This window comes from Canis lupus, chromosome 18 (genome assembly GCF_003254725.2).
Source record: "Canis lupus dingo isolate Sandy chromosome 18, ASM325472v2, whole genome shotgun sequence".
NCBI lineage: Eukaryota > Metazoa > Chordata > Mammalia > Carnivora > Canidae > Canis > Canis lupus.
In genome coordinates, this window is record NC_064260.1 from 51,774,232 (window position 1) to 51,797,069 (window position 22,838).

The following is a 22,838-nucleotide window of genomic DNA, read 5'->3' on the forward strand; positions in this document are numbered from 1 at the left end:
AGCTTTCACATGTCTCACCGTGACGTTGGCTTGTCATTCTTTTCTATTTATGTAAAATTAAGTTTCTGAACCTATTTAAAGTATCTGAAATCCTAAGATCAACTACTATAGAACTGTCACCACTTGCATATGTCTAGCAGAATTACCTTCAAACCAACCAAAATATATATATAAAAAAAAAAACAGGTTGCTAGAATGGATTTTAACCCAAGGTTTACATTAAAACAACCTATCCTTTATAACAAGAGTGGTTAGAACATAAATTTACATTAAGAAATTAGAACAGGGGCACCTTGGCGGCTTAGTTGGTTGAGCATCGGACTCTTGATTTTGGCTCAGGTCATGATCTCAGGGTCATGGGATTGAGCTGTCTCCGATTCCGTGCTGGGTGTGGAGTCTGCTTGAGATTCTTTCCCCCCATCCTCTCCCTCTCCTCCTCCTCCTCCCATTCGTGCTCGCTCTCCCTCTCAAATAAATAAAATCTTAAAACCAGGAAATTACAACAAAGTACTCAATTTTATATCTGCTTTACATATTGGGCTTTAGCAAAAATTTCAATCTGGGATTAAAAGCTCTATTTCAAACCACTTAAAAACCATTCTCCTAAGGAAGAAAGTTTTAGGATGAAATGACTTTCTCAAGCAGGAAAAGGGAGTCGGGAGATAAACCATCCAGTAGGGAGTTCTGTGTAAAAATGTTTATTTGTACTAATGTTTAGAATACAGGAACTAAAGAAAGAAAGACACCTCAACTCCAAAGCGACAGTGAATTAGGGCCTGCCCACACCCAAGGAGAAGGCCACTCCAGGGGGTCCTGGCATGGACTATCTCCCCCACTACTTCATGTCAGTGTCACCAGGCAAAAAACTGAGGAATCAGAGTGTGAAGACCTTAGCAGCTGCTAGCGAGCGTGCAAGGGAAGAAAGGGATGTCTATGTGGCTTCCCTATGACCCAGGAGCCAGTGGCTCCCAATTCAATCAAGGACAGGAGCTGAATGTCCAGGTCCAGGAAGAACAAAAAGGGGATTTCGGAGGTAGGCTTTTTCATCGAGTTAAAAAACAGGCACATTATCCAACGTTTCCCTGTGGCCCCCAAGCTGCTGGCCTGGCCCCTTGACCCTTCCCCTCTCCCCACAAAACCAAAGGGAATAAGGAGGAGGCAGAAATTCCAAGGGCGGGGAATGCTTCGGTCATTAAGAAACCGCCTGTGAGCGAGCCAGGTGAGCACAAGAATTGGGTGAAGCTGCGACTCCCTGTGGGGTGGGGCACAGTGGGTCAGGGCAAAGCAAGGAGAGTGACCAAGAGCATCCTGGCTCAAAGGATTCTGGGTAACAGGAAAAGAGGACTGTAGAGAGCCACTCTGGGGGAAGGAGGCAGAAGCAGCACAGAGGCCTGGGAGGCTCCTTGCAAGTGCTGCCTCAGCTTGCTCAGTTGCTCACTCCCAGATGCTTCTAGCAGAGAGGCCCTGGTCTGGCTTACCTCCAGGGGAAGGAAAAAGCCCTGGGGACCAGCGTGGAGGCGGAGCTGAGAGGAAAGTGAGCTGCTCTCCCACTCCTTCTTGGAGGACACTGTTTGAACCCTGTGATTACCAAGGCCAGGGGCCCAAGGCAGGCAGAGTGAATGCACTTCACGGAGAGCAGTGAGAAGCTGGGCCACGGGATACCTTGGGGCAGTGTGCTGCTCCGTTCTCCCTGAGGGCCTAGGGCCAGAGGCGGTCAAAGCTGCCACCTCAGCTTACTGCTGCCAAAGGCAGATTGGCACGACCACCCGAGGTTCTCTGGACTTGTGAAAGAGGGGGAGGGGAAAGGTGGGTATGAAAAACAAGAGAGGAAGAGAGAAACAGCCCTAGATGTATGGGGGGAGCAGGGGGTGGGGGGCGGGCACATCAAGAGGAGTTCTGGTTCTGGTAGATGGAAGCTTTCTCCTTCAACAGGTCCAGACACAAGTGGCAGCTCCAACTCCCTGCAGAGAAGCACAAAGGGGTCAGGATGGGTCCCACACAACCCTAATGTGCTGCCCTTCCACTCCCCACCTCACTTCCAGCAGGATCAGCTACAGGAAGGGTGGGAGATGTTCTGCAGCAGCACAGTTTCATGGTTATCCTGAGCCAGAAAAAACCTCTAGGGCTTCAAAAATTATGAAAAATAATTTTCAGTAGTGATGAGGGAAATAATCATCTGGAGGACTCCTTCCAAATACACTCCTAGGCCCTCTTGAATCAGAATCTCTATGAGGGCCTGGACAGATGGAATTTTTAAAAGCATCTCAGCTTTGGACTTGTGATTACAGGAGAACAACTTTGTTCTCATGGCCCCCAAGGTCAGAATGAAGATTACAAATAGTGGTTTTAGAGAAACCAGTTTTGACTCCACATAAGACAGTTTTCTGGGAAAATCATGGAAAGATGAGAGGGGCCCCTCCACCATCACCAGGTGCTTGAGAAGAGGCCGAGGACCAGTGACAGGAAAAGGGGACGGATGAACTCTGACGACCCAGTGTGTTACGGTCTGCCCCTCAGGAAAACTGGGAAAAATGTCCCTGGCCAGAAAAATAAGCATTTCATAATTTGCTTATGGGTGCATTCTCCCGTGTTTTTTATAGAAACAAAGCTAGCTCTTAATGCCTCAAAATTGTAAGTGCAACTGTACGTATGTTTATGTGGATGCATATGGGGGCAAGAATCCACACTTTTATAAGCTCTTCAGAGATACAGGGCTCTCAAAATGTAAGGAGGTCCTTTCTAACCCAAAGGTCAATACCACAGGGACTGGCAGGCTTCTCTGTAAACAGCCAGCCAGAGTGTTAAATATTTTAGGCTTTGTGAGCCACATATAGTCTTGCTTCAATGTTCTTTTTTTAAATCTCCTTTAAAAATGTAAAAACCATTCTTAGCTTATGAGCTATACACACTAGCTGCAGGCTATAGTTTGCTGACGCCCTGACTTAAGAATCTCGTGGCTTCTAGAGGGCTCTCCCTCAGCTGCCTGCAGCTCTTCACTGGCCTCTGACAGTACTTCAATAGAAAAGCCCTTCTACAGTTCATGGAGAATTTTGTCTGTAAATTGATATTTTATGGTTTAAAAAAAAAATAAAAGAACACACTACTTCTCCCCAAAGTAGATTTATAAACTGGGCATGACAGATGACAATAGCTGTGTGCTCCCCTGCAGCTGCCAAAGGACTCTCAGACTTTGTTCATGCCTCCTTCCCTAGGGGGTTGACAGCAGTTTGACCTATATTACAAGTCAGCTTAACCACACAGTGAGCCACTTTCTCTGGTCTGTAATGCTGGCCCACATCCTTTGTGCACAGTAAAAGCCACTGGGCATTCACATCCTCCTGAGTAAGCTCCTGAATTTCTATAAAGGAGGGGTTGGGGCACAGAGATCTGGATGGAGGGGGACCTGCAGAGAGACCACCACTTTCTGGTGCCACCACTGGTGTGGCTAAAGAGCTTCCACAAACTTGGAGCATTATTAAGCAAATTGCTGGAAGGGCAGAGTGATCCATTCAGGCTCTAGGTTCAACACCTTTCCAGAGTGGGCAAGGGAAATAGGAAGAAATGGGACACTCAAACCTGTCATGTTCAAAGAGCTGCTACCAAAGCCTCATGTAACTACAAACTGAGTTTCCTGGACTGGTTGAAGGAAGTTAAACCGCTCCTTCTGGTAACTGTTTTCCACTCAACACCAGTCGTCTCAAGGGCTGTTGATTTTCTGCATTTCTAAATGCATCTGGTGATAATGTGCAAACGTTAGACCCTGGAAGTCAAAATACTAGGAAAGCATTCTGAGTGAAGGCAAAGCATCTATTCCCAATTTTGAAAGAACAGATTACTAGTAAGAGAACTCCTTTCCTGTTACTGATAAGATACTTGTTCTGATAAGAGATTAGGGCAACCTACCTTCAGGAGGCTCAGACATGGACGGGGTGAGACAGTACATATGGTAGCCACGGTCACAGTCATCACAGAAAAGCAGCTGGTCCTAGAAAAGGCCAGATGGAAGAGGAAGAGGCAGGTGAGTGACTGGTGGGCTTCAGGTGGCCCACCAGGGGTGGGCAGAGATGGGGGCTTCTGCAGACACTGCTGCTTTCAGGAGGGGTGGGGCAGATGGCAGGGAAGAGCAGATTCAGGAATTTCTGGATAGGAAATTCAGGCTGCCGTCCTTCTCCATCCAGACTGAGTCGCTGTCATTCCACCTGAACTGTACCAGCATCCGAACTCAGCTCATGGCCTCCACTCATCCTTTACATTCTATTTTTCAGAGAGTGAAGTTATCTTTTAAAAATGTTACGACATGGGCAGCCCTGGTGGCTTGGCGGTTTAGCATCGCCTTCAGCCTAGGGCATGACCCTGGAGACCTGGGATCGAGTCCCACCATCAGGCTCCCTGACTGGAGCCTGCTTCTCTCTCTACCTATGTCTCTGCCTCTAATAAATAAATAAAGTCTTAAAAAAAAATAATGTTAAGACAGGGCAGCCCGGGTGGCTCAGTGGTTTAGTGCCGCCTTTGGCCCAGGTGGCTAAGTGATCCTGGAGTCCTAGAATTGAGCCCCACATCAGGCTCCCTGCACGGAGCCTGCTTCTCCCTCTGCCTGTGTCTCTGCCTCTCTCTGTGTCTCTCATGAATAAAATCTTAAAAAAAAAAAAAAAAAAAAAAAAGTTAAGATAGCACATCACTCTCGATGAAACCCTCAGACCTGGTGATGGCCACCTTCCAATCCCTTCTCCTAGTGTGCTCCCGCTTCAAGGAAGCCCCAGCCAGCCAAACAGCCTTGGTAAACTTGGCCCGTCTGCCTTGAGGCCCCATCCTGGTTGCTTGTCTCCTGGGCATGCTGGGCATGCTGTGGCCGCAAATCTCCTTGGACTGGCTCCTCTGTTTCATCCAAATCTCAACACCAAGACCACCTCCTTGGAAAAGCCAGTCCTGACTATCTACATCAGGTACCAGATGACTGCCCCACTGCTGCTGTCCTTCTCTTCACAGCATGCCACAAAACCGTCGCTCCTTTCCTTGCCCACTGCTTGTTCCCCACAAGGAGGTAAATTCCGTGAAGGCAGGGACCTTGTTGGTCTTGTTTAGCACGATGAGCACCTGGAACGGTATCTGACGCCAAGATGGCACACAAGAGGCACTGGCCAAGCAAGTCCTCCCTGGGGTGTGGGGGACAGCACAGAGGGGAGAGAGGGGAGGGGGATGGCAAGGGGACACGCACATCGTTCTCGGAGGTGCCACAGATGTTGCAGCACTTGCACTCGATGCACTGCCAGCGGTAGGTCTTCACGGCCGCCATCATCACTGGGGTGAACTGCAAGCAAGAAGGGTGCCCTAGGGGCAGGAGGGAGAGGGGGTGTCACACAGGCAGCTGGGGCACGCAGAGGGCTCCCGGGCAGGCCCTGGGCCCCAGACTGGAGGTACCTGAGCGGCCGCAGTCGGAGCAGGACACCAGCTCCTCAGGCTGCCCCGTCTTCTTATTGATCTTGGAGTCCCCAAGGCAGAAGTCACAGTAGTTGTTGGGCAGGGCCAGTCCATCAGGACCCTTCTTGGCTACAGAGAGGAAGAAAGTTCTGACGAGGCTCACGGGGGCCTCTAGGCACCCAGTGGCCCTACAGGAAAGGCTTTTCAGGAGCAGATGATTCCTGCTTGACTTGTCAGCTTACATTTCTGCTCCTCCGACCTCTGGGAAACTGGGGTGGGTGGCTGCGAGTCTTCCTTGTCCTCACCCTCCTCCTCAGCCAAGTGGGAGTGGGCATAGTGGTAACTGAGGCCTGGCCGGTTCTTGTAACGTTTTCCACAAACTGAGTAGGGAGAAGATGACAGAGAAAGGTGTCAGGATCCAAGAGTGCCATGTCCCCGCCATCCCCCGCCGCCCCCCCACCCCCGCAAGCTGTGGGGCTCCACCTGAGGCAGAGGCAACCACCCTGCCCCCCTTGGCTCTGTCTGCGACAGGCCTTCAGTGACAGCCACCTGTCCTTGGGTAGGAACATCAGGCCCTGGGGCTCTCCAGTTGCCATGGCTCTTCTCTGTTACACCCCAGCCCATGGTCCCCTCTGCTCTTCCACACTGGCTGTCTGGGAGGCTGAACCCTGGCCCTGATACCATTTCCCCTAAGAATAGTCTGGGGAGCTCTGGGTCAGGAAGGGAAGGGAATTTCTATAATTTTGCAATATGGCAGGAAGGAAAAAAGATAAGGAAGCGACTCCAAACTTTTTTTTTTTTTACCTCTCAGTAAACATGGGAAGCTCAAGCTACTCATTGTATCCCACAGAGCTCATCTCTGCCCAATGAGGATAAAGGAGTAGGGAGTGGATCATTGGGGGGGGGGGGGGTGAGGGGGTGTCAATAAGTGGCTAGGGTATCTGGCCCTCAAGGCAATTCAAAGACACTCCCACATTAGTGCCTGGCCCAACCCACCCGCAACCCCTTCAACCAGCAAGGAAAGCAGAACCCCACGAGGCATCTTGTACTCTTAAGCAGTGGTATCAAGAAGAGCAAGGGACCAGCAGGAAGGAATGGGGAGAGGATAGGAGGAGGTGAAGGGATGGTGAAAAACATGAGCTGATCACCAAGTGTCTGTTCTAGGAGGGGAAGCAGAGGGATCTGTTTGTAGCAGGGCCCTTAGAATGCTTTTGAAGCCACCACATGCAGCGGGGCCAAGCAGCCCTAGGAGCAAGTCTGTGGGAGACAAGCAGTGGTAAAGGCAGCTTCCAGGACCATGAGGAGTGGAGTACAACAGAAAGCCCATCGCTCCTATCCCCATGCCATTCCAGAGATTTTTATACTAGCATCACAGGAGATGAGAAAGGTGGGAGAATCAAGGGAGGAGGGAAAAGGGATAGGAAAACCAAAAGTCTGAAAAGTTGAGAGAGCTACCTCTCTGGGGCGCTTTCGAGGTATGCTTTTGTTTGAAACTATCTGAAAGACAGAAAGAAAAGTCATGAGAAGAAGGCCTTGATACACTTGAGACAGGAGCAGCAGCAGCAGGAAAGCGGAGCAAACGAGAGAGAAACCAGCGGCGATGGCACTCCCAAGGGTGGAGTCAGAGAAAAGGGGGAGAGCAGACGTTGAAAAACTCGGTGCTGGACTCTGGGGGCCCTGGCTTGACTGGGGCCAGCAGACCTGTACGTGGTCTACCAAGGGGCCAATTCTGCCTGCTGTGTGTGCCCCCGGCCCCAGTACCCCACCCCAGGGAGGGGAAGCAGAAACCTCTCCCAGAGCATGCAGGTCCCACCCGTTGGGTAGCAGAGGCTGGAGCCTCCCAAGGGTCTCAGAGGGAACTGGTCAGCAGGCAGGAGAAAGCATTCAGGCTTTTTGCAACCACTCTGAGCAAGAATACAACCCTCCCTCCTCTCATATCCTGAGCAGGGGCTGGGTCCAAGGCAGGGGCTACCCACCCACTCATGAGGCACTCACTGTCACAGGCATAAGGCTTGTCTCGATCCTCCAGGATGGAAGCATCCAGCTTCTTACGGGCACTGCCCACACCTTTACCCTGTGAAAAGAAAACACAAAGATGCCCTTATAAAGTCATCTAGGCCCAAGAAGTTAAACTCTCCCGGAAGTGGCTGCTAATTTCACTCAAGAGGAAAAATGGCAATAAGCAAGAGCACAGTGGCTCTGCAGTCTCCCTTATAGGCAGCACCTTGACTCCTCACCTTGGACTTCCCTTTGCCCCGACGCTTGGGAGTGTCTTCTTCATAATCCTCGTCATCCAGGTCGTCCAGGAAGTCATCTGGTTCTAGGATCCGCTGAGCAGACAGGAGCATTAGCATGGGCAGATGCAATGTAGTACATCCAAAAGCTCCCCCACCGAGGGGCCTGGCCAGCTCACCCAGAACCTCTTCCCTGAGCTGGCCCCTCCACTCTGGCCTTGTTCCTTACCACTGTCCTTCAACTCCCTAGACTCCCATTTCTTCTCCCTTCAATGCTTTGGGCTTTCCTTCCTTTGTGCCTCTCTCCCTGCTGTTCCCCTGGGATGCCTTCCCCACCATCTCCAAAGGGGCGAATCAAACGCCGTATTTTCATAAAGTCTTCCCTGGCACCCCAAGTAGTCATGCCCTCTCCTGCCTCTGATCTGCTGTCCTAGGAGCACACTCCCAGTGGTTTCCTTCTGACATCTCACTTCTTAGATTAATTTTTAAAGTTTATTTATTTTTAGTAATCTCTATACCCAATGTGGGACTTAAACTCATGACCCTGAGATCAAGAGTCGTGTGCTCCACTGACTGAGCCAGCCAGGTGCCCTTACTTCTCAGATTTAAATTAGAGCTCTGAGGATGCCTGGGTGGCTCAGTGGTTGAGCATCTGCCTTCCGCTCACAGCATGATCCCGGGGTCCAGGATCGAGTCCCACATCGGGCTCCTTACAGGAAGCCCGCTTCTCCCTCTATCTGTGTTTCTCATGAATAAATAAATAAAGTATTTAATAAAATAAAATAAATTAGAGCTCTGTTGCTTTTTTGTGTGGTGTTACAGGAGGTCTTTTTTTTTTTTTTTTTTTTTAAGATTTTATTTATTTATTTACTCATGAAAGACAGAGAGAGAGAGGCAGAGACACAGACAGAGGGAGAAGCAGGCTCCATGCAGGGAGCCCGATGTGGTACTCGATCCTAGGACTCCAGAATCATGCCCTGGGCCAAAGGCAGGCGCTAAACCGCTGAGCCACCCAGGGTCCCCCCGCCCTTTTTTTTTTAACTGTTTTGCTTTAGTTTCCCCGTATGTGAAACAGGGGCCATAATACCTACTTCACAAGGACAAGGTTGTAGAGACTAGAGAATATGATGGAAAAGCACTTAGTGCAGTGCCTATCATATTTTTAGCTCTTGTTATTTTTGTGTATAGTTTTATCTTCCCTGTTGGTAGGGACCCGGTCTGCTTCACCCATGTAATCCCAGGCACCAAAAAACATCTGTGACAAAAGAAGATGAATGAGAGAGAGTCTCCACTTAGAAGGAAAGGAATAGGAAAAACTGGATGCTAATTGTGAAGCCAGTCAGTATCCAGTGCTAATTAGAGATTGAGCAGGAACAGAACCCCAGGGGCCTGCCACCTGGCCCAAAGCTTTTGCATCCATTCTGATTACTGACTGGGTGACCTCTGATGAAGAGGAGGCTGGTTTCCATCAAAGCTCCCTTAGCCACAGCATTCATCTTGTACCTTCCGTGCTCGACTGTTGGTCACAGGAAACTCGCCCAGGCTGTCATCATCCACTCGGGGATCTGGGGCACCTCGCTTCTCCAGGGGGTCGGTGCGCAATAGAGCTTCTAAACTACTGCCGTCTTGAGAGATCAGCCCCTCTTTCTTCAGGGTCTGGTCTGTGTCTGTAGGCAAGATCAGGATGAGGCGAGACTCAAAAGGGCTGAAAGCAGACCGCTCTGGGTCTACACAGTGCTAGGCCAGCCATGGGCCAGTAACTGTCTTTTGGTCTCTGATTGCCCAGGAACGAAGACACCCCAATACACTCAATACACTCGGCATTGCAACTTACCTGTTTACCTGTCTCCTCTATTAGACTGAGTTCTTTTTTTTTTTTTTTTTTTTTTTTTAGACTGAGTTCTTTAAAGGAAGGAATGACATCTCATTCATTTTAGCATCTTCGGCATCTAGCATTGGGCCTGGTACAGAACAGGTGAATAACAGGCCTCTTACATGCAGCAGGTCCTACCCCTGCTCAAGGAGGGGCGTGCTTTACCTGGTTTAATAGACGGGAAAGAAAGTCTTGGATCCTCAGGAGGGTGGGCTCGCCGCTTTTTCCGCCAGCGCCGAGCAGGGTAGGAGTATAGCTGCCCAGAGGCCAATCCTGTGGAAATACAGAAAAGAGAGAAAAGTCAAGCTCTAATCGAGTCCTAGGTAATAATATCAAACACTTTCTAGGGGAGTAGCACTCTCTCCCCATCCCCTCCTGCCCACCATGTTCTAGAGTGAGGGAGGAATATGGTCAGTGAAGGCCTGAGGGTAGGAGGGACAGTTTATGGAAAAGAAAAACAGATGTAAGCTCAGGGGCCTTGGTTAACACATAGCTCCCCAGAAGCCCAACGACAGCTTTAGTAGGGTAGCCCTGCAGAAAACAAAGATGCTGTTATGAACCTGTCTGCTTCATCCTCCCTGGGATTGTAATCAAGGCAAGACCGTATTCACTCATGGGTGGAATGCAGTAAGGAAAACCGTCTCAGCTGACTAATCACTTAAGATAAAGAAGCTTCTTCCTTCCTTGTGCTCCTGAGCCTGAACCCTCACCTGGACCCCGGTGCCGCTTTTCCATCCAGATATAACAGTTGCTCTGGGCTACTCCAGTCTGTGAGTCCAAGAAAGGAAGGCGCACACTGCGCTCAGCACAGAGGCGGGCATTATAATTGTGGCACTGCTCCATGGCATCTTTGTAGTACTGCTCCCCAAGGCTGCAGGAGAGACAAACATCAGGTGTGTGTATGTTGGGGCAGGGTGGAGCACAGGGTGCTGAGCTACCCCTTTCCCTTGCCATCTGCTTCTTTGGAAGGCTCAAGGGACCGGGAGACTGTGGCTTTGGTCCTATTTGCCTCCATTTCTGCCTCATGGGACACTGTGCTCCTTTACTAAGTCATTATGAGGAAAGGAACTTTATAAATAAATTACCTTCAGGAACATGATCTCTCATGTGTCTACTCAAACTTAAGCCTAACCCACAAAGAGGGAGAGAGAAACTAATGTTCATTCTGTGCCTCTTGAGTCCAGCCCTGTGCTAGTCAAGATGCTGTTTCTCTGAACCCTCATGACTCTAAGAAGCAGAGGTTAGTTTTATCACAAATGAGTAAGAGTTCAAGTTCTGGGGGTGGGGATGGTGGGGCTTTCTAAAATATATTTAACAAACTATAGCACATCTTTACACAATGAAATTGTTTAGCCATTAAAAAAAGAAGGAAGCTCTTCATGTGCAGACATAAAACAATTTCCAAGGTGACTAGGGGAAAAAAAGGAAGGTACAAGGCTGAGAAGTGTATTAGGATGCTACCATTTATGTAACGAGAGGCGAAAAGAAACTGTAGGCCTCTAGAAAGGAAGACGGGGCGACTGGGGGGAATTTTTCCTATATGCTATTTTATGTCTTTTGAATTTTAAACTAGGTACAGGCTTCTCCTACTACCTGACATATTTACTTATCTGACATATTTACTTTATGTCACTTCGCTTTTACAAAAGACCTACATTAGTATCTGTTTTCACTAACCAAAAGATCCAGAGAGGATTTTCACTTTTATTTTTTTAAAAGGTTTTTATTTATTTATTCATGAGAAACAGAGGGAGAGAGAGGCAGAGACAGGCAGAGGGAGAAGCAGGCTCCACGCAGGGAGCCTGATGCGGGACTGGGTCTCCAGGATCACGCCCCGGGGTGAAGGTGGTGCTAAACCCCTGAGCCACTGAGGCTGCCCGATTGTCACTTTTAAGAAGTGGTAATTGCTTCTTTGCTTTATGCCATGTTGGCTTATAAACAGTTTCATATGAACACTCTACTTGTTTGGAAGTGGGGGGAAACTTGTATTTAGCCAACTAATTAATTCTATATGCTAAATTAAAAAAAATTTTTTCTATATGCTAATTTTAAAGTCAATGGAAAACATCTGAAAATACCTGAACTTCCTTGAAGCCTACTTTTTCACTGAGTACTATCAGAGTGATGTAAACCCTGTTTGCTCAGAGAGGCCCATCCTAGGCCCTTTTCCATTCTCACACTATCAAATTATTTTTTTTTAAGATTTTTATTTATTTATTTGACACACCCACACACACCCACAAGAGAACACAAGCAGGGCGAGTGGCAGGGAGCAGGGAGCCCGACTCAGGGCTCCAACCCAGGACCCTGGGATCATGATCTGGGCTAAAGGCAGATGCTTAACCAACTGAGCCACCCAAGCGCCCCTCACACCATCAAATTATATAGGAAAGAACCTTCTTATACTCAAAAGACTCAGTTTGAAATCTAAATCAAGGGCAAACCTTTAAGTGCTTCAAAAAGCTGGAAAACTACACAGTGCCAGGAGTTAACCTGGTTCTACGAAGCATGTATATAGAAGCAATCTCATCTTCCAAGGTTTTTTTTTTTTTTTTAATTTATGATAGGCACACAGTAAGAGAGAGAGGCAGAGACATAGGCAGAGGAGAAGCAGACTCCATGCACCGGGAGGCTGACGTGGGATTCGATCCTGGGTCTCCAGGATCGCGCCCTGGGCCAAAGGCAGGCGCCAAACGCTGCGCCACCCAGGGATCCCTCATCCTCAGGGTTTAACAAGCATGTTAATATTGGAACTTTAACTACAGTGATTCGTATTTACATATACAATCAATCTTAAATAAACTGAGGGCAGAGGTGGTTTCTTACCCATAGTTTCCCCAGCACCCATGAAGGTGTCTGGGACATTTGACTTGGGAGTAAAAAGACCTTGCATGGCCGCAAGTCACACAAACGTGGACATTTAGTCAGCCCACATGCAGCTCAAGTTCCTCTGCTAGACTAGATAAGCTCTAACATATTCTACATGAGGGAGACCCCTAGCATGAGAAGCTGGGCAGAGTGAGTCTCTGTTGCTTATGTCCGTAATTCAAGATACACTGACAAACCACGCTCTGGAATCCGAGGGGGGCTTCTCAGAGCAGTCACAATATAGTACTTAGGCACAGCTTAGTATGTTCCCAAGCAACTGAAAAACATACATCACACACAAGGCGATGCCTGGCTTGATTCAATGAGCAGTAATGCCTGTAATTTGAGGTAAGCATGAATTTTGTGTTGGAGAGTGAAGAGAAGGGAACAGGCTCACATTAGCTGGCCTTTAGGAGGCAGCCATGTCCTCACCACACAGAGGAAAATTGGATAAACAGGCCGAGTGCAGCAGCTCCTTTGTTTCTGCTGATGGGAATGGATACTGACACTGGAAGTCAAATGGAAGGACGGAGAGACAGGCTGAGGGCTGCAAAGTCACAGCATGGAGGCCAGAATTGTTTTTTTTGGGGAACAATGAGAGATGTTCTATCAAAGCACTTGTGAGTTAAGTGGGATTTCAGAAGGTGGTTCAAACTGTCTTGTGAGTAAGAGAACTGGGAATGAAATGCCTAAGTTGGGGGGGGAGAGAGAATCTGATGAGGAGAAACTAAGAGAGAGTGAGAGAATTCATAAATAAGAAAATTCTCTCAGAACAAGATGCAAGCCAGAGAAGATGAGCTAGTAGTGCTGACCTCAATGTATAACCTCAGCTGTTCAAAAAACAAGCATACCACGATCAAGAGAAGCTCCAGAAAAGTATCTCTCTCCTGGGTGAGAATAGTACAGGAAGACTGGAAACCCCTTCTCAAAGGGCAAGTTTTGTAAGGAAATGTATTAATTGCGGTCCATAGTCCTCTGCAGCTAGAACTGAGGAGAAAGTTGGTTTCTCGTTACTAGTACTCAGGAACTAGTGGCTGGTGCCCCTCACAATCTCTGTAGTCCCTTTAATAGAAGTAAGTCATGCTCTGTTGAAATGGGCAACTCCTCCCTTCTAGTACTACATGAAAGGGTTGACAACTCTATTCCCCTGAAGAAAGTCTTCCAACATAAAGTCCCATTACCCGTGAACTCGCAAAACCTAGGCAAGTCTTACATTCCCCCAGTACAGTAAATTTCCAAGGTAGGAGCTCTGATTCTTTTCTGGGAAGCATGAAAACTGTGTAAAACCTCCCTTTACAATGGGATTGGGGTGGAGGGTAATCAACAAAGAGAAACGCAGGGAAACAAAGAACAGGAGTCAGGAAGGATAACTATATAAATGGTAGATCAACAGCGACATTTCTAAATTGAGGGAAATGTCAGCCTGAAGAAAGAGCTGGGGGAAACTGGAGTGGGCAGATCAGAGAGAAAGATAATAGTGTTGGGAGGAGGGGTAGCTGAAAAGAGGCCGCAGGATGGAGCTGAAAGCAAGTTAAAAAAAAAAAAAAAAAAAAAAAACCCACAAGAGGAGAAGAAGGCACTTAGCTTAATGGAAGTGGGAATGCATTCTCAAAGAAAAGGCTCCAGGCGGGGAGGGGTGGGGGTGGGGGGATGTGGGCAAAGCAACGTACTCTCCATAAAGACTCTTGGGAAGAGTGGGGGCTCAGCCCACCACAAAGGCAGCTGAGAAGCTGAGTCCCTCAGAATAGTTCCAAATCTTTACCTTGTCATCCAGTCAAAATCCACAAGCCCTGCCTGGACAACTAGTCACCTCTCAATTTTCCCACCTCTGCACCAAGCCCAATTCACCCATTAAACAGAGTTCGCTCTATTCGTCCACCAGGTACGAACCCATTTCGATCTTCCTCAGGGAGGAGGCTGGGTTAAATCAAGTCCCAAAGCATTTTTAACTCACGGCCAACAGACCACACTCCATTTCCCCAACAACCATGAACTTTAACTTTGCTCGCAGCCTGCCCAGCAGCAGGGGACTGACTGCACAGCGCGCAGCACGCCGACCTAGATGCCCCTCTAGGCTGCAGAGGCGTCCTGGACCGCTTCCGTCCACTTCCCGTTTTTCGGTGGCTGGACTGGCCGGCGCAAAGGCCCTCAAGTTCTTTCCTTGCTGCATCCGCACCTCAACAAATTCTTCCCAATAATGTTTTTGGTCTCGGGTATCAGATACTCAAGACCCCCACCCCCCACCCCCGAACGTCACAGGGCTGTTAAAACAGCCCCGCCATGCTTAACCACGCAAGGGCTGCTGAGCCTGTTGCTCCAGGGACTGCTGCGGGCAGCGGGGCGGGAAGGGGGGGCGCCTGGCTTCGCGGGGACGCGGGTGGGTCCCGGGGCCGCCCTCGGCCCGGCCCGGCCCCTCCGCACCGAGGCGTCTGGTCTCGGGAGCGCACTCAGACCGTGTTTCTCGTCTGCAACGTGGGCGCCATACTCAGGACACCGCGAGCCCGAAGGAGCGCTCAGCCCGCACAGCCCCGCAGGGAGGCTGCCCGAAAGGGGCTCCCGTGTGCCCCCCTCAGGGCCTCCACAAGTTTCCAAAGAAGCGCAACGTCTTCCTGTGAGTCTCCTGTTGCCCTCCCTACTAGGAGTCGCAACAAGGCTTTCTCGGGCACGTCCTTCCCTCCGCCTAGTCCCCTGCCGCGCCGCCCCCTACTCCCAGGCCCATTACAAGACCTCCTGGCCTAGGAGAGAAAGAAACCACTACTCACAGCTTCACTACATTTTCTACCACAGCCGCCATCTTCCCTGCTCCTCTCCCTCAGGCCGGGAGGCCCGGAGCCCTCAGCGCGCAGGCGCAGGGACCGCACCGGGGAACCGGTTTCCTCGTTCCTCTGCGCAGGCGCCGCCCGAGCACGCGCGCCCGAGAGCAGCTTCGTGACTGTCCACAGGGGCGGGGGAGCCCAGGGAGCCCAACGCGCAGGCGCGACGGGCACGGGGGCGGGGGGCGGGGAGCCCGGGGTCTTCCACCGTGAGGACCGGACCGGGGAGGGAGCGTCTGGGCTGGTACAGAAAGGAGAGGATTGATGAAATGATGACATGAAGCTGGTGAAAACTGGAGGCCCAGAGTTAGGCTAGATGGAGCCTATGCGTACTGCTGCCTCACCGACCTTTAACCTTGTGGTTAACCCTTTGTCCTCACTCACGGGCGCGGGGAGGGGGCTGTTGGTGGACAGCAGAAGACGGTGCACCATCCGCTTGGGCCTCCAGTCGTGTGCCCGTTCAGGGAGAGGAAGATTAACGTCCCGAACTGAGCAGTTCTTTGGCATGAGTATTGGAGTCTTGGCAAAAATTGCCTCCCCTTCCTCCCACAAAACCCTGCCACCAACTTCAGTGCTACCCACCTCCCTTGCTTCCTACTTCTGTCCCTCCAATTAGGCTCTAAGAACTTCCCTCCTGCAATTATCCCTGAATCTTTCGTACCATTCATTTCTCCTTCACCGTTGAATCGCAAATTCGTGTACAAACATGGCTTAACATCTTTAAAAATCAGAGCCCCTGTAAAAATCAAAAAAAATAAAAATAATAAAATAAAATAAAATAAAAATCAGAGCCCTGGGCAGCCCCGGTGGCTCAGCGGTTTAGCGCTGCCTTCAGCCCAGGGCCTGATCCTGGAGACCCGGGGTTGAGTCCCACGTCAGGCACCCTGCATGGAGCCTGCTTCTCCGGCCTGTGTCTCTCTGCCTCTCTCTCCCTCCCTCTCTCTGTGTCTCTCATGAATAAATAAATAATAAATAAATAATACAACAAAAATTACAAATTTAAAAAATAAAAATCAGAGAGCAGCCCATGGTGGCCTTGGATTATCGTCCCATTTTTTCCATCCTTTCAAGGCAAAGTTTCTGTTTATACTCCGTATCTCTGCTGACTTATTTCCAAGGCCCCTTCTGCCCAGTTTAATGATTTTGTTCCTACTGGTTCGTTGAAACACAGACACCATGACACCACTGACCATTCCCTCCTTTTTCCTTTTTAAAGATTTATTTATTTAAGAAAGAGAGCGTGTGAAAGGAGGGGGTGAGAAGAAGAGGGAGAGGGATACGCTGAGCAAGGAGCCCGATGGGGGTGGGGGTGCTTGATCCCATGACTCTGAGATCATGACCTAAGCCAACATCAAGAGTCCAGCGTTCAACCCACATTCCCCCCACATTCCCTCCTTTTTCAAGCTCTTTTCAGGGTCTCTGAGACCAGCATTCTCTTAGATGTGCTCTAAGCACACTGAAGTTCCTTTACCTCTTTTGTTAAGTCTGTCCTTTGTTCCACTTGTAAATGTCACAGTCCTTAGGCCATGGTCTTTGCCATATACCTCATTCCATAAATTCCGAGATGCGTATATTTCTTGCCCCCATCCCCTATTTTAATATTTCAGAACCAGGTGACATCTTACCATCACTGTGCCTTAAAATAATTTTTGGCAGATGAGAGTTGCGGGGTGTTTGTCACTGCCTACCCTGCACTCAACTTGCAGAATAGGTGCCAGCAGCTTGGGAAAAAAAACCAGAAACAATACCGGTCCACTCTTTTACCCCTAGGAACTAAATGATTGTGGGAACAAAGAGTATCAGAGGTGACTCCAAAGCAGGAGTGAAAAGTACAGTGTATGTTGTGGCTTGAATGTTTGTGCTCCCCTTCTTCATATGTTGAAGTACTAACCCCCAACATGATGATATTTGGGAGGTGAGCTGTTTGGAAGTGATCAGGTTTAGATGAGGTCATGAAGGTGGGGGGGACCTCATGATGCGATTAGTGCCCTTATAAGAAGAGGAAGACAGAGATCTCTCTCCCTGATAAAGGCCATGTAATGTCACAGCAAGAAGTCAGATGTCTACAAGCCAGGAATCGGGTTCTCACCGGCCACCAAATCTGCTGGCACCTTGATCTTGGATTTCCCAGCCTCCAGAATGGTGAGAAATAAATGTCTGTTGTTTAAGCCACCCAGTCTATAATATTTTGTTATAGTAGCCCAAGCTGACTAAGACAGTTTTATCACTAAAGCTGAACACACAGAGATACTATGACCCAGCAACTTCACTTGTGGATATATACACCAAAAAGCACGTGCAAGTATGTACACCACAGCATTAATTGTAGTAGCTTGAAGCCTGAAAAAAAAAAAAAAAAAAAACAATGCCCATAACAGTAGAATGAATTAAACAAAATGGAAAGAACAAATTATTTTTCTACAACAACATGAGCGAATCTCAAAAACTTAATATTGAGTGAAAGAAGCCAGTTTCAAAAGAAAGCATGGCGTATGATTCCGCTTATAAAAACTTACACACACACACAAAAAAAAACCTTACTCAGACACTAATCTCTGGGGTGAAAACTCAAGAGTACTTCTCTTCAGAGGATAGTGACAAGAAGTGCCATGAAAGGTGCTAGTTGGGGAGGAGGGCGGGTGGTGGGGGTGAGTGGGTGACGGGCAGTGAGGGGGGCACTTGATGGGATGAGCACCGGGTCTTATTCTGTATGTTGGCAAATTGAACACCAATAAAAAATAAATTTATTATTTAAAAAAATGAAAGGTGCTAGTTATGTTCTTTTTCATCTGGTAGTGGGTACAATAGATTTGTTCACTTTATAAAATTTTATTGAACCACACAAAATCTGGGCACTTCACAGCATGTATATTTCAATAAGAAATTTAAAATGAGGGCAGCCCCAGTGGCACCCTGGCGCCTCCTGTAGCCCAGGGTGTGATCCTGGAGACCGGGGATCGAGTCCCACATTGGGCTTCCTGCATGGAGCCTGCTTCTCCCTCTGCCTGTGTCTCTGCCTCTCTCTCGCTCTCTCTGAATGAATAAATAAATAAATCTAAAAAAAAATAAATTTAAAATGAAAAGCATTAGAAATAATATGTAGGCCATTTCCGTATAACCAGAAAGGTAGTTTAAGGGCCCAGAACGAATGTCTTTCAGTTCTTTTAGGATTCTTTTTTTTTTTTTTAATTTTTATTTATTTATGATAGTCACAGAGAGAGAGAGAGAGAGAGGCAGAGACACAGGCAGAGGGAGAAGCAGGCTCCAAGCATCGGGAGCCCGACATGGGATTCGATCCTGGGGTCTCCAGGATCACGCCCTGGGCCAAAGGCAGGCGCCAAACCGCTGCGCCACCCAGGGGTCCATCTTTTAGGATTCTTTTAAGACATGCCACATCACTGAACAACAGATGCTCTGAACCAGTGACCTGCATATACAGTGTTTCTCTTACAGGGAGGAACAAAGGAATGGAAGTGGGATGCAGTCTCTCCCAATCTCAACTAATGACTTGCAAAATGTTTCCTATTCCTGCGCCTCTGGGTTCAGCCTGAGCCCAGGGAGGAATGCTTCCACCAGGGGGCACAACAACGATTCCTTTGAATTAGGAACTAAGACTGCCAATTGGCTATTTTTTTCGTTCAGCTTGCCACTGGGCAAAAAAGTAAAAAGGAAGTACTACTATTGGCTGGGGTGATTGATTCTAATTGTCAAGGTGAAATAGGATTTTTACTAACCAGTGGGGGCATGGAGAAATATAAATGAAACTCGACATCTCCCTAAAATTACATTTGGGTAGTTAATGAGAGACAAGCTCCTAGTTAGGTATTTAATTCCAATCTTATCAACTGAACAAACTAAAAAACAGGAAATGAAAAAAAAAAAAAAACTTTTAAAGGTATTGAAAAGCTAATGATGTGAAGAATAACTGGACTGATATTTAGGAAACTAAAACCCAAAGAGGTAAACTCAGAATTCGAAGCAATTTTTGTCCTGGGGACATTTACTAATCTGGAGGATATAACTGAGGTGAAACTGAGGTGTTGGTTGGTGGTTTTTGGTGGGGAGGGTTAAAAATCAAAATCCAAAGCCTGCCGAAGGGAGGAAGATGGACACCCCTCCACAGACGGACAACTTTAAGATGGGATCCCAACTTGTATGGACTTGTAGCCCAGAATTGTATCTGGGTGGTTCAGAGAAGCTTAAGCCTTGAATTTGGATTAAAATAGACCCATCCTTATCCTGCCCCAGGTCACCTGGCAGATACATGCATATTGGTATGGAGTAATAGGTTTTATGAAGGAATGCACTGTTTATCCTGGTCCTCAAATTATTTTTTTAGCTTTTTCAGATATGACATCCAGCCTGTAATCAAAGATACCCAGGCAAACAGAGAGGAAAAACCTGGCACAAGAAACAATACAAAAAATATAAGACAGAAATTGACCCAAAGATTGTACATACTGGAATTATCTTATATTGACCATAAAATAACATGGCTTACTGTGTTTAGAGGAGTTAAAAATGAGCAGAAAAACATCTTTTGGGGACAAGTACTTATTAAGAAGTGCCACAAAAGAATTTTAAAAGAACAACATGGAACTTCTCAAACTGAACAATAAGATAACCAAAATTAAGAACACAGTGAATGAATCCTTTAAGCAGATTACTCATAGCTGAAGAAGGAACATAGAAACTAGAAGCTAGGTAGGCAGAAATTGTCCTTAACACTGCATAGAAAAACAAAAGAACAAAAAATACAGAAGTAGAGCAGAAACAGATATATTGGGAGATCTATTATACATTTAAAATTTTTTATTTTATTAAGTAGGCTCCATACCCAGTGTGGAGCCCAACACAGGTCTTGAATTCATGACCCTGAGATCAAGACCCGAGTTTAAACTAACAGCCAGATGCTTAACCAACTAAGCCACTCAGGTGCCTCCTAAAACACATTAATTGTAATTGGAATGTCAGAGGGTAAGGAGAGAGAAAGGAGCAGGAGCAACGTTGAAAAAGAAAATGATAATTTTCCAACAGTGTGAAAGATGTGAATCTATAGATTGAAGAAGCCAAATAAAACTAAAGCAAGCTAAATAAAGACTTCATGGGCTAGAAGTATTTGGGATGAAGGGTAACAGTGTCCACAACTTATTTTCAAAAGGTTAGGAAAAAAGTTTTTATAGGCAAAGAATAAGGCAAACGAGGCCAAATGGTAAAAATGACCAAATCTAGATGAAGGTATGTGGATGTACATTGTGCTAGTCTTTCAGTATTTCTGTAGGTTTGACATGTTTCAAAGTAAGTGTTTTGGGGAAAAAGTCAATTCTTATACAGAGAGATCCATGGAGGACTCGGGTTCTTTAAAAATAGAAGTCTAACTCTTGATCTCAGGGTTGTGGATTCAATCCCTATGTTGGGGGTAGAGTTACTTTAAAATTTTTTTTTAAATAGGGATGCCTGGATGGCTCAGTCGGTTAAGTGTCTGCCTTTGGCTCAGGTCATGATCCCAGGGTTCTGGGATTGAGCCCTGCATTTCCTGGGATAGAGCCCCACATTGGGCTCCCTGCTCAGCAGGGAAACTGCTTCTCCCTCTCCTTCTGCCTATTGTTCTCTCTGCTTGTACTCTCTCTCGGTCAAATAAAATCTTTTTTAAAAAATCCCTAAAAAAAAAAAAAAAAAAAAAGTAAAAGAAAATCTTTGAAGGCAAAGGGAATACAAACTGGATAGTGAAGGAAGGGAAGTTATTCATACCAGCTACAGTTCCATTGTAGAAAAAGTCTGTAGCTTTTTTTTTTTTTAAGATTTTATTTATTTATTCATGAGAGACAGAGACAGAGAGGCAGAGACACAGGCAGAGAGAGAAGCAGGCTCCATGCAGGGACCCTGATGTGGGGACTCTGTCCCGGGACTCTAGGATCACACCCTGAGCCGAAGGCAGACGTTCAACCACTGAGCCACCCAGGCGTCCCAAAGTTTATAGCTTCTACAGATACTTCTCTTCTTGCTGTGTCAAGTATATTTTTACATATTTTAATTTTCCCATTCTTCTCTCCTTTCCACTTTCAAATATAGGATGTATTGGAGGTAACTAACTTTACAGTATGGTTCATAGTTTGCAAAACATTGTGATGGGTTGGTAAAAAAAAATTGCAAAAAACCCCCCAAACAAAACACCTGGGAATCCTGGACTTGTAAGTGGATATGATCATTGACAAGATTTTGAGTTGTCTCTCTTTGGAAGAAGAGTGAATACATACATATATGTGTATATATATATATATATATACACATATATGTATGTATATATGTGTATATATATATATATATATATACACATATATGTATGTATATATATTTTGTGTGTGTGTGAATATATTTTTGACAGAAAGAAGAGTAGATGCATTATACTAGGGAGGCTTATATTATCTTACGTTTATAGTAAGTACTGCATGGATGTTGGGCATTTAAAACAGTAGACTATAGGGGCATCAGTCATTTCTTTGGCCACCCCACAGTTTCTGTTCCTATTTTTGGGAATTCCTTTTTGTGGGTGGTGTTTGTAGGGCATGGTGCCCGGGTAGTACTGTACAAACTGAAGAGGAAAGATCCTTCTGTTCATCCATGGCTACTTTGGTGCAAGCAAGTATTCCTAGTTTTTTTATTTTAAAAAAGATTGTATTTGTTTATTCATGAGAAACACAGAGAGAGGCAAATACATAGGCAGAGGGAGAAGCAGGCTCCCTGTAGGTCGCCTGATGCAGAACTCCACCCCAGGACCCTGGGATCACGACCTGAACCAAAGGCAGATGCTCAACCACTGAGCCACCCAGGTGTCTCACAAGTATTCCTAATTTAGTTCATCTGACGCTTCAGGTCAGATGGCCTGCCTAGGCCCCTTTTTCCAGCTTGACACAGCAGCCCTGAGTGGTTTCCCAGGGCCCTTGGGTCCCTGATGCAGGGTGGGTGAGGAACGGTTCCAGGGGAACCAAGACAGGCATGGCTACCCTGATCTCAGCTCAGGTCCAGGGTGAAGGTGTGGTCTTCCAGCTGGGTAGAGCTCTAAGGAGGGTTTCCTTTTTTCTTGTCTCCCTTTTCCAAGGCAGAAGGGACAAGCCTTTTAAGCACAGAGAGGGAGCCTGCAGGCAAGGAGCTGCTGGGCTTCGGCTCCTCTTGCTTTGCCCTCACACTTTCCCAGGGGCTAAGGTGGAACCCCTGTTGGAGGAGGGGGTTGCAGTCAGGTAGAGGCACAGGCCTGGGTTAAAATCCCACTACTGGGACACCTGGGTAGCTCAGCAGTTGAGCGTCTGCCTTCAGCTCAGGGTGTGATCCCGGGTCCAGGGATGGAGTCAGGGATCGAGTCTTGCATGGGACTCCCTGTGAGGAGCCTGCTTTTCCTTCTGTCTACGTCTCTGCCTCTCTCTGTGTGTCTCTCATAGATAAATAAAATCTTAAAAAAAAATAAAATAAAATCCCACTACTGATAGTGAAACCCCTAATCTCTAAGTGATGGCAAAATTTTCAGATTAAAAAGACAAAGTTTGGTGGGGATATAACATGATGAAGCTTCTATGGAAAATGGTATGGTGGTTCCTCAAGAAATGAGGAATATAGAATGACACAGTATGTCATACC

The 22,838-nt window shown here is 47.2% G+C and overlaps 1 protein-coding gene across 2 annotated transcripts; it reads right to left on the bottom strand.

Moving 5' to 3' along the window:
• Positions 1–682: 682 nt before the first annotated feature.
• On the bottom strand, positions 683–15,315 carry DPF2 (double PHD fingers 2). Of its 2 annotated transcripts, XM_025446019.3 has the most exons (12): positions 15,156–15,315; positions 10,236–10,396; positions 9,691–9,798; positions 9,156–9,319; positions 7,656–7,748; positions 7,414–7,492; positions 6,874–6,915; positions 5,661–5,798; positions 5,419–5,547; positions 5,216–5,328; positions 3,904–3,985; positions 683–1,961 (listed from the first exon to the last, which is right to left on the bottom strand). In XM_025446019.3, exons 1-12 carry the CDS (start codon positions 15,185–15,187, stop codon positions 1,885–1,887), a joined length of 1,218 nt encoding a protein of 405 aa, XP_025301804.1. In that variant the 5' UTR covers positions 15,188–15,315; the 3' UTR covers positions 683–1,884. The 2 variants fall into 2 exon arrangements, with proteins under 2 accessions (XP_025301804.1, XP_025301805.1); XM_025446020.3 differs by lacking the exon at positions 6,874–6,915.
• Positions 15,316–22,838: the final 7,523 nt, after the last annotated feature.

Coding starts and splice junctions, on each gene's coding strand:
- DPF2 (XM_025446019.3), bottom strand. CDS start 15,187: ATGGCGGCTGTGGTAGAAAATGTAGTGAAGCT. Junction 5,548..5,660: donor GAGGTCGGAGGAGCAGAAAT/GTAAGCTGACAA, acceptor TCCTCTCTGTAG/CCAAGAAGGGTCCTGATGGA. Junction 1,962..3,903: donor CATGTCTGAGCCTCCTGAAG/GTAGGTTGCCCT, acceptor GCTTCTCTGCAG/GGAGTTGGAGCTGCCACTTG.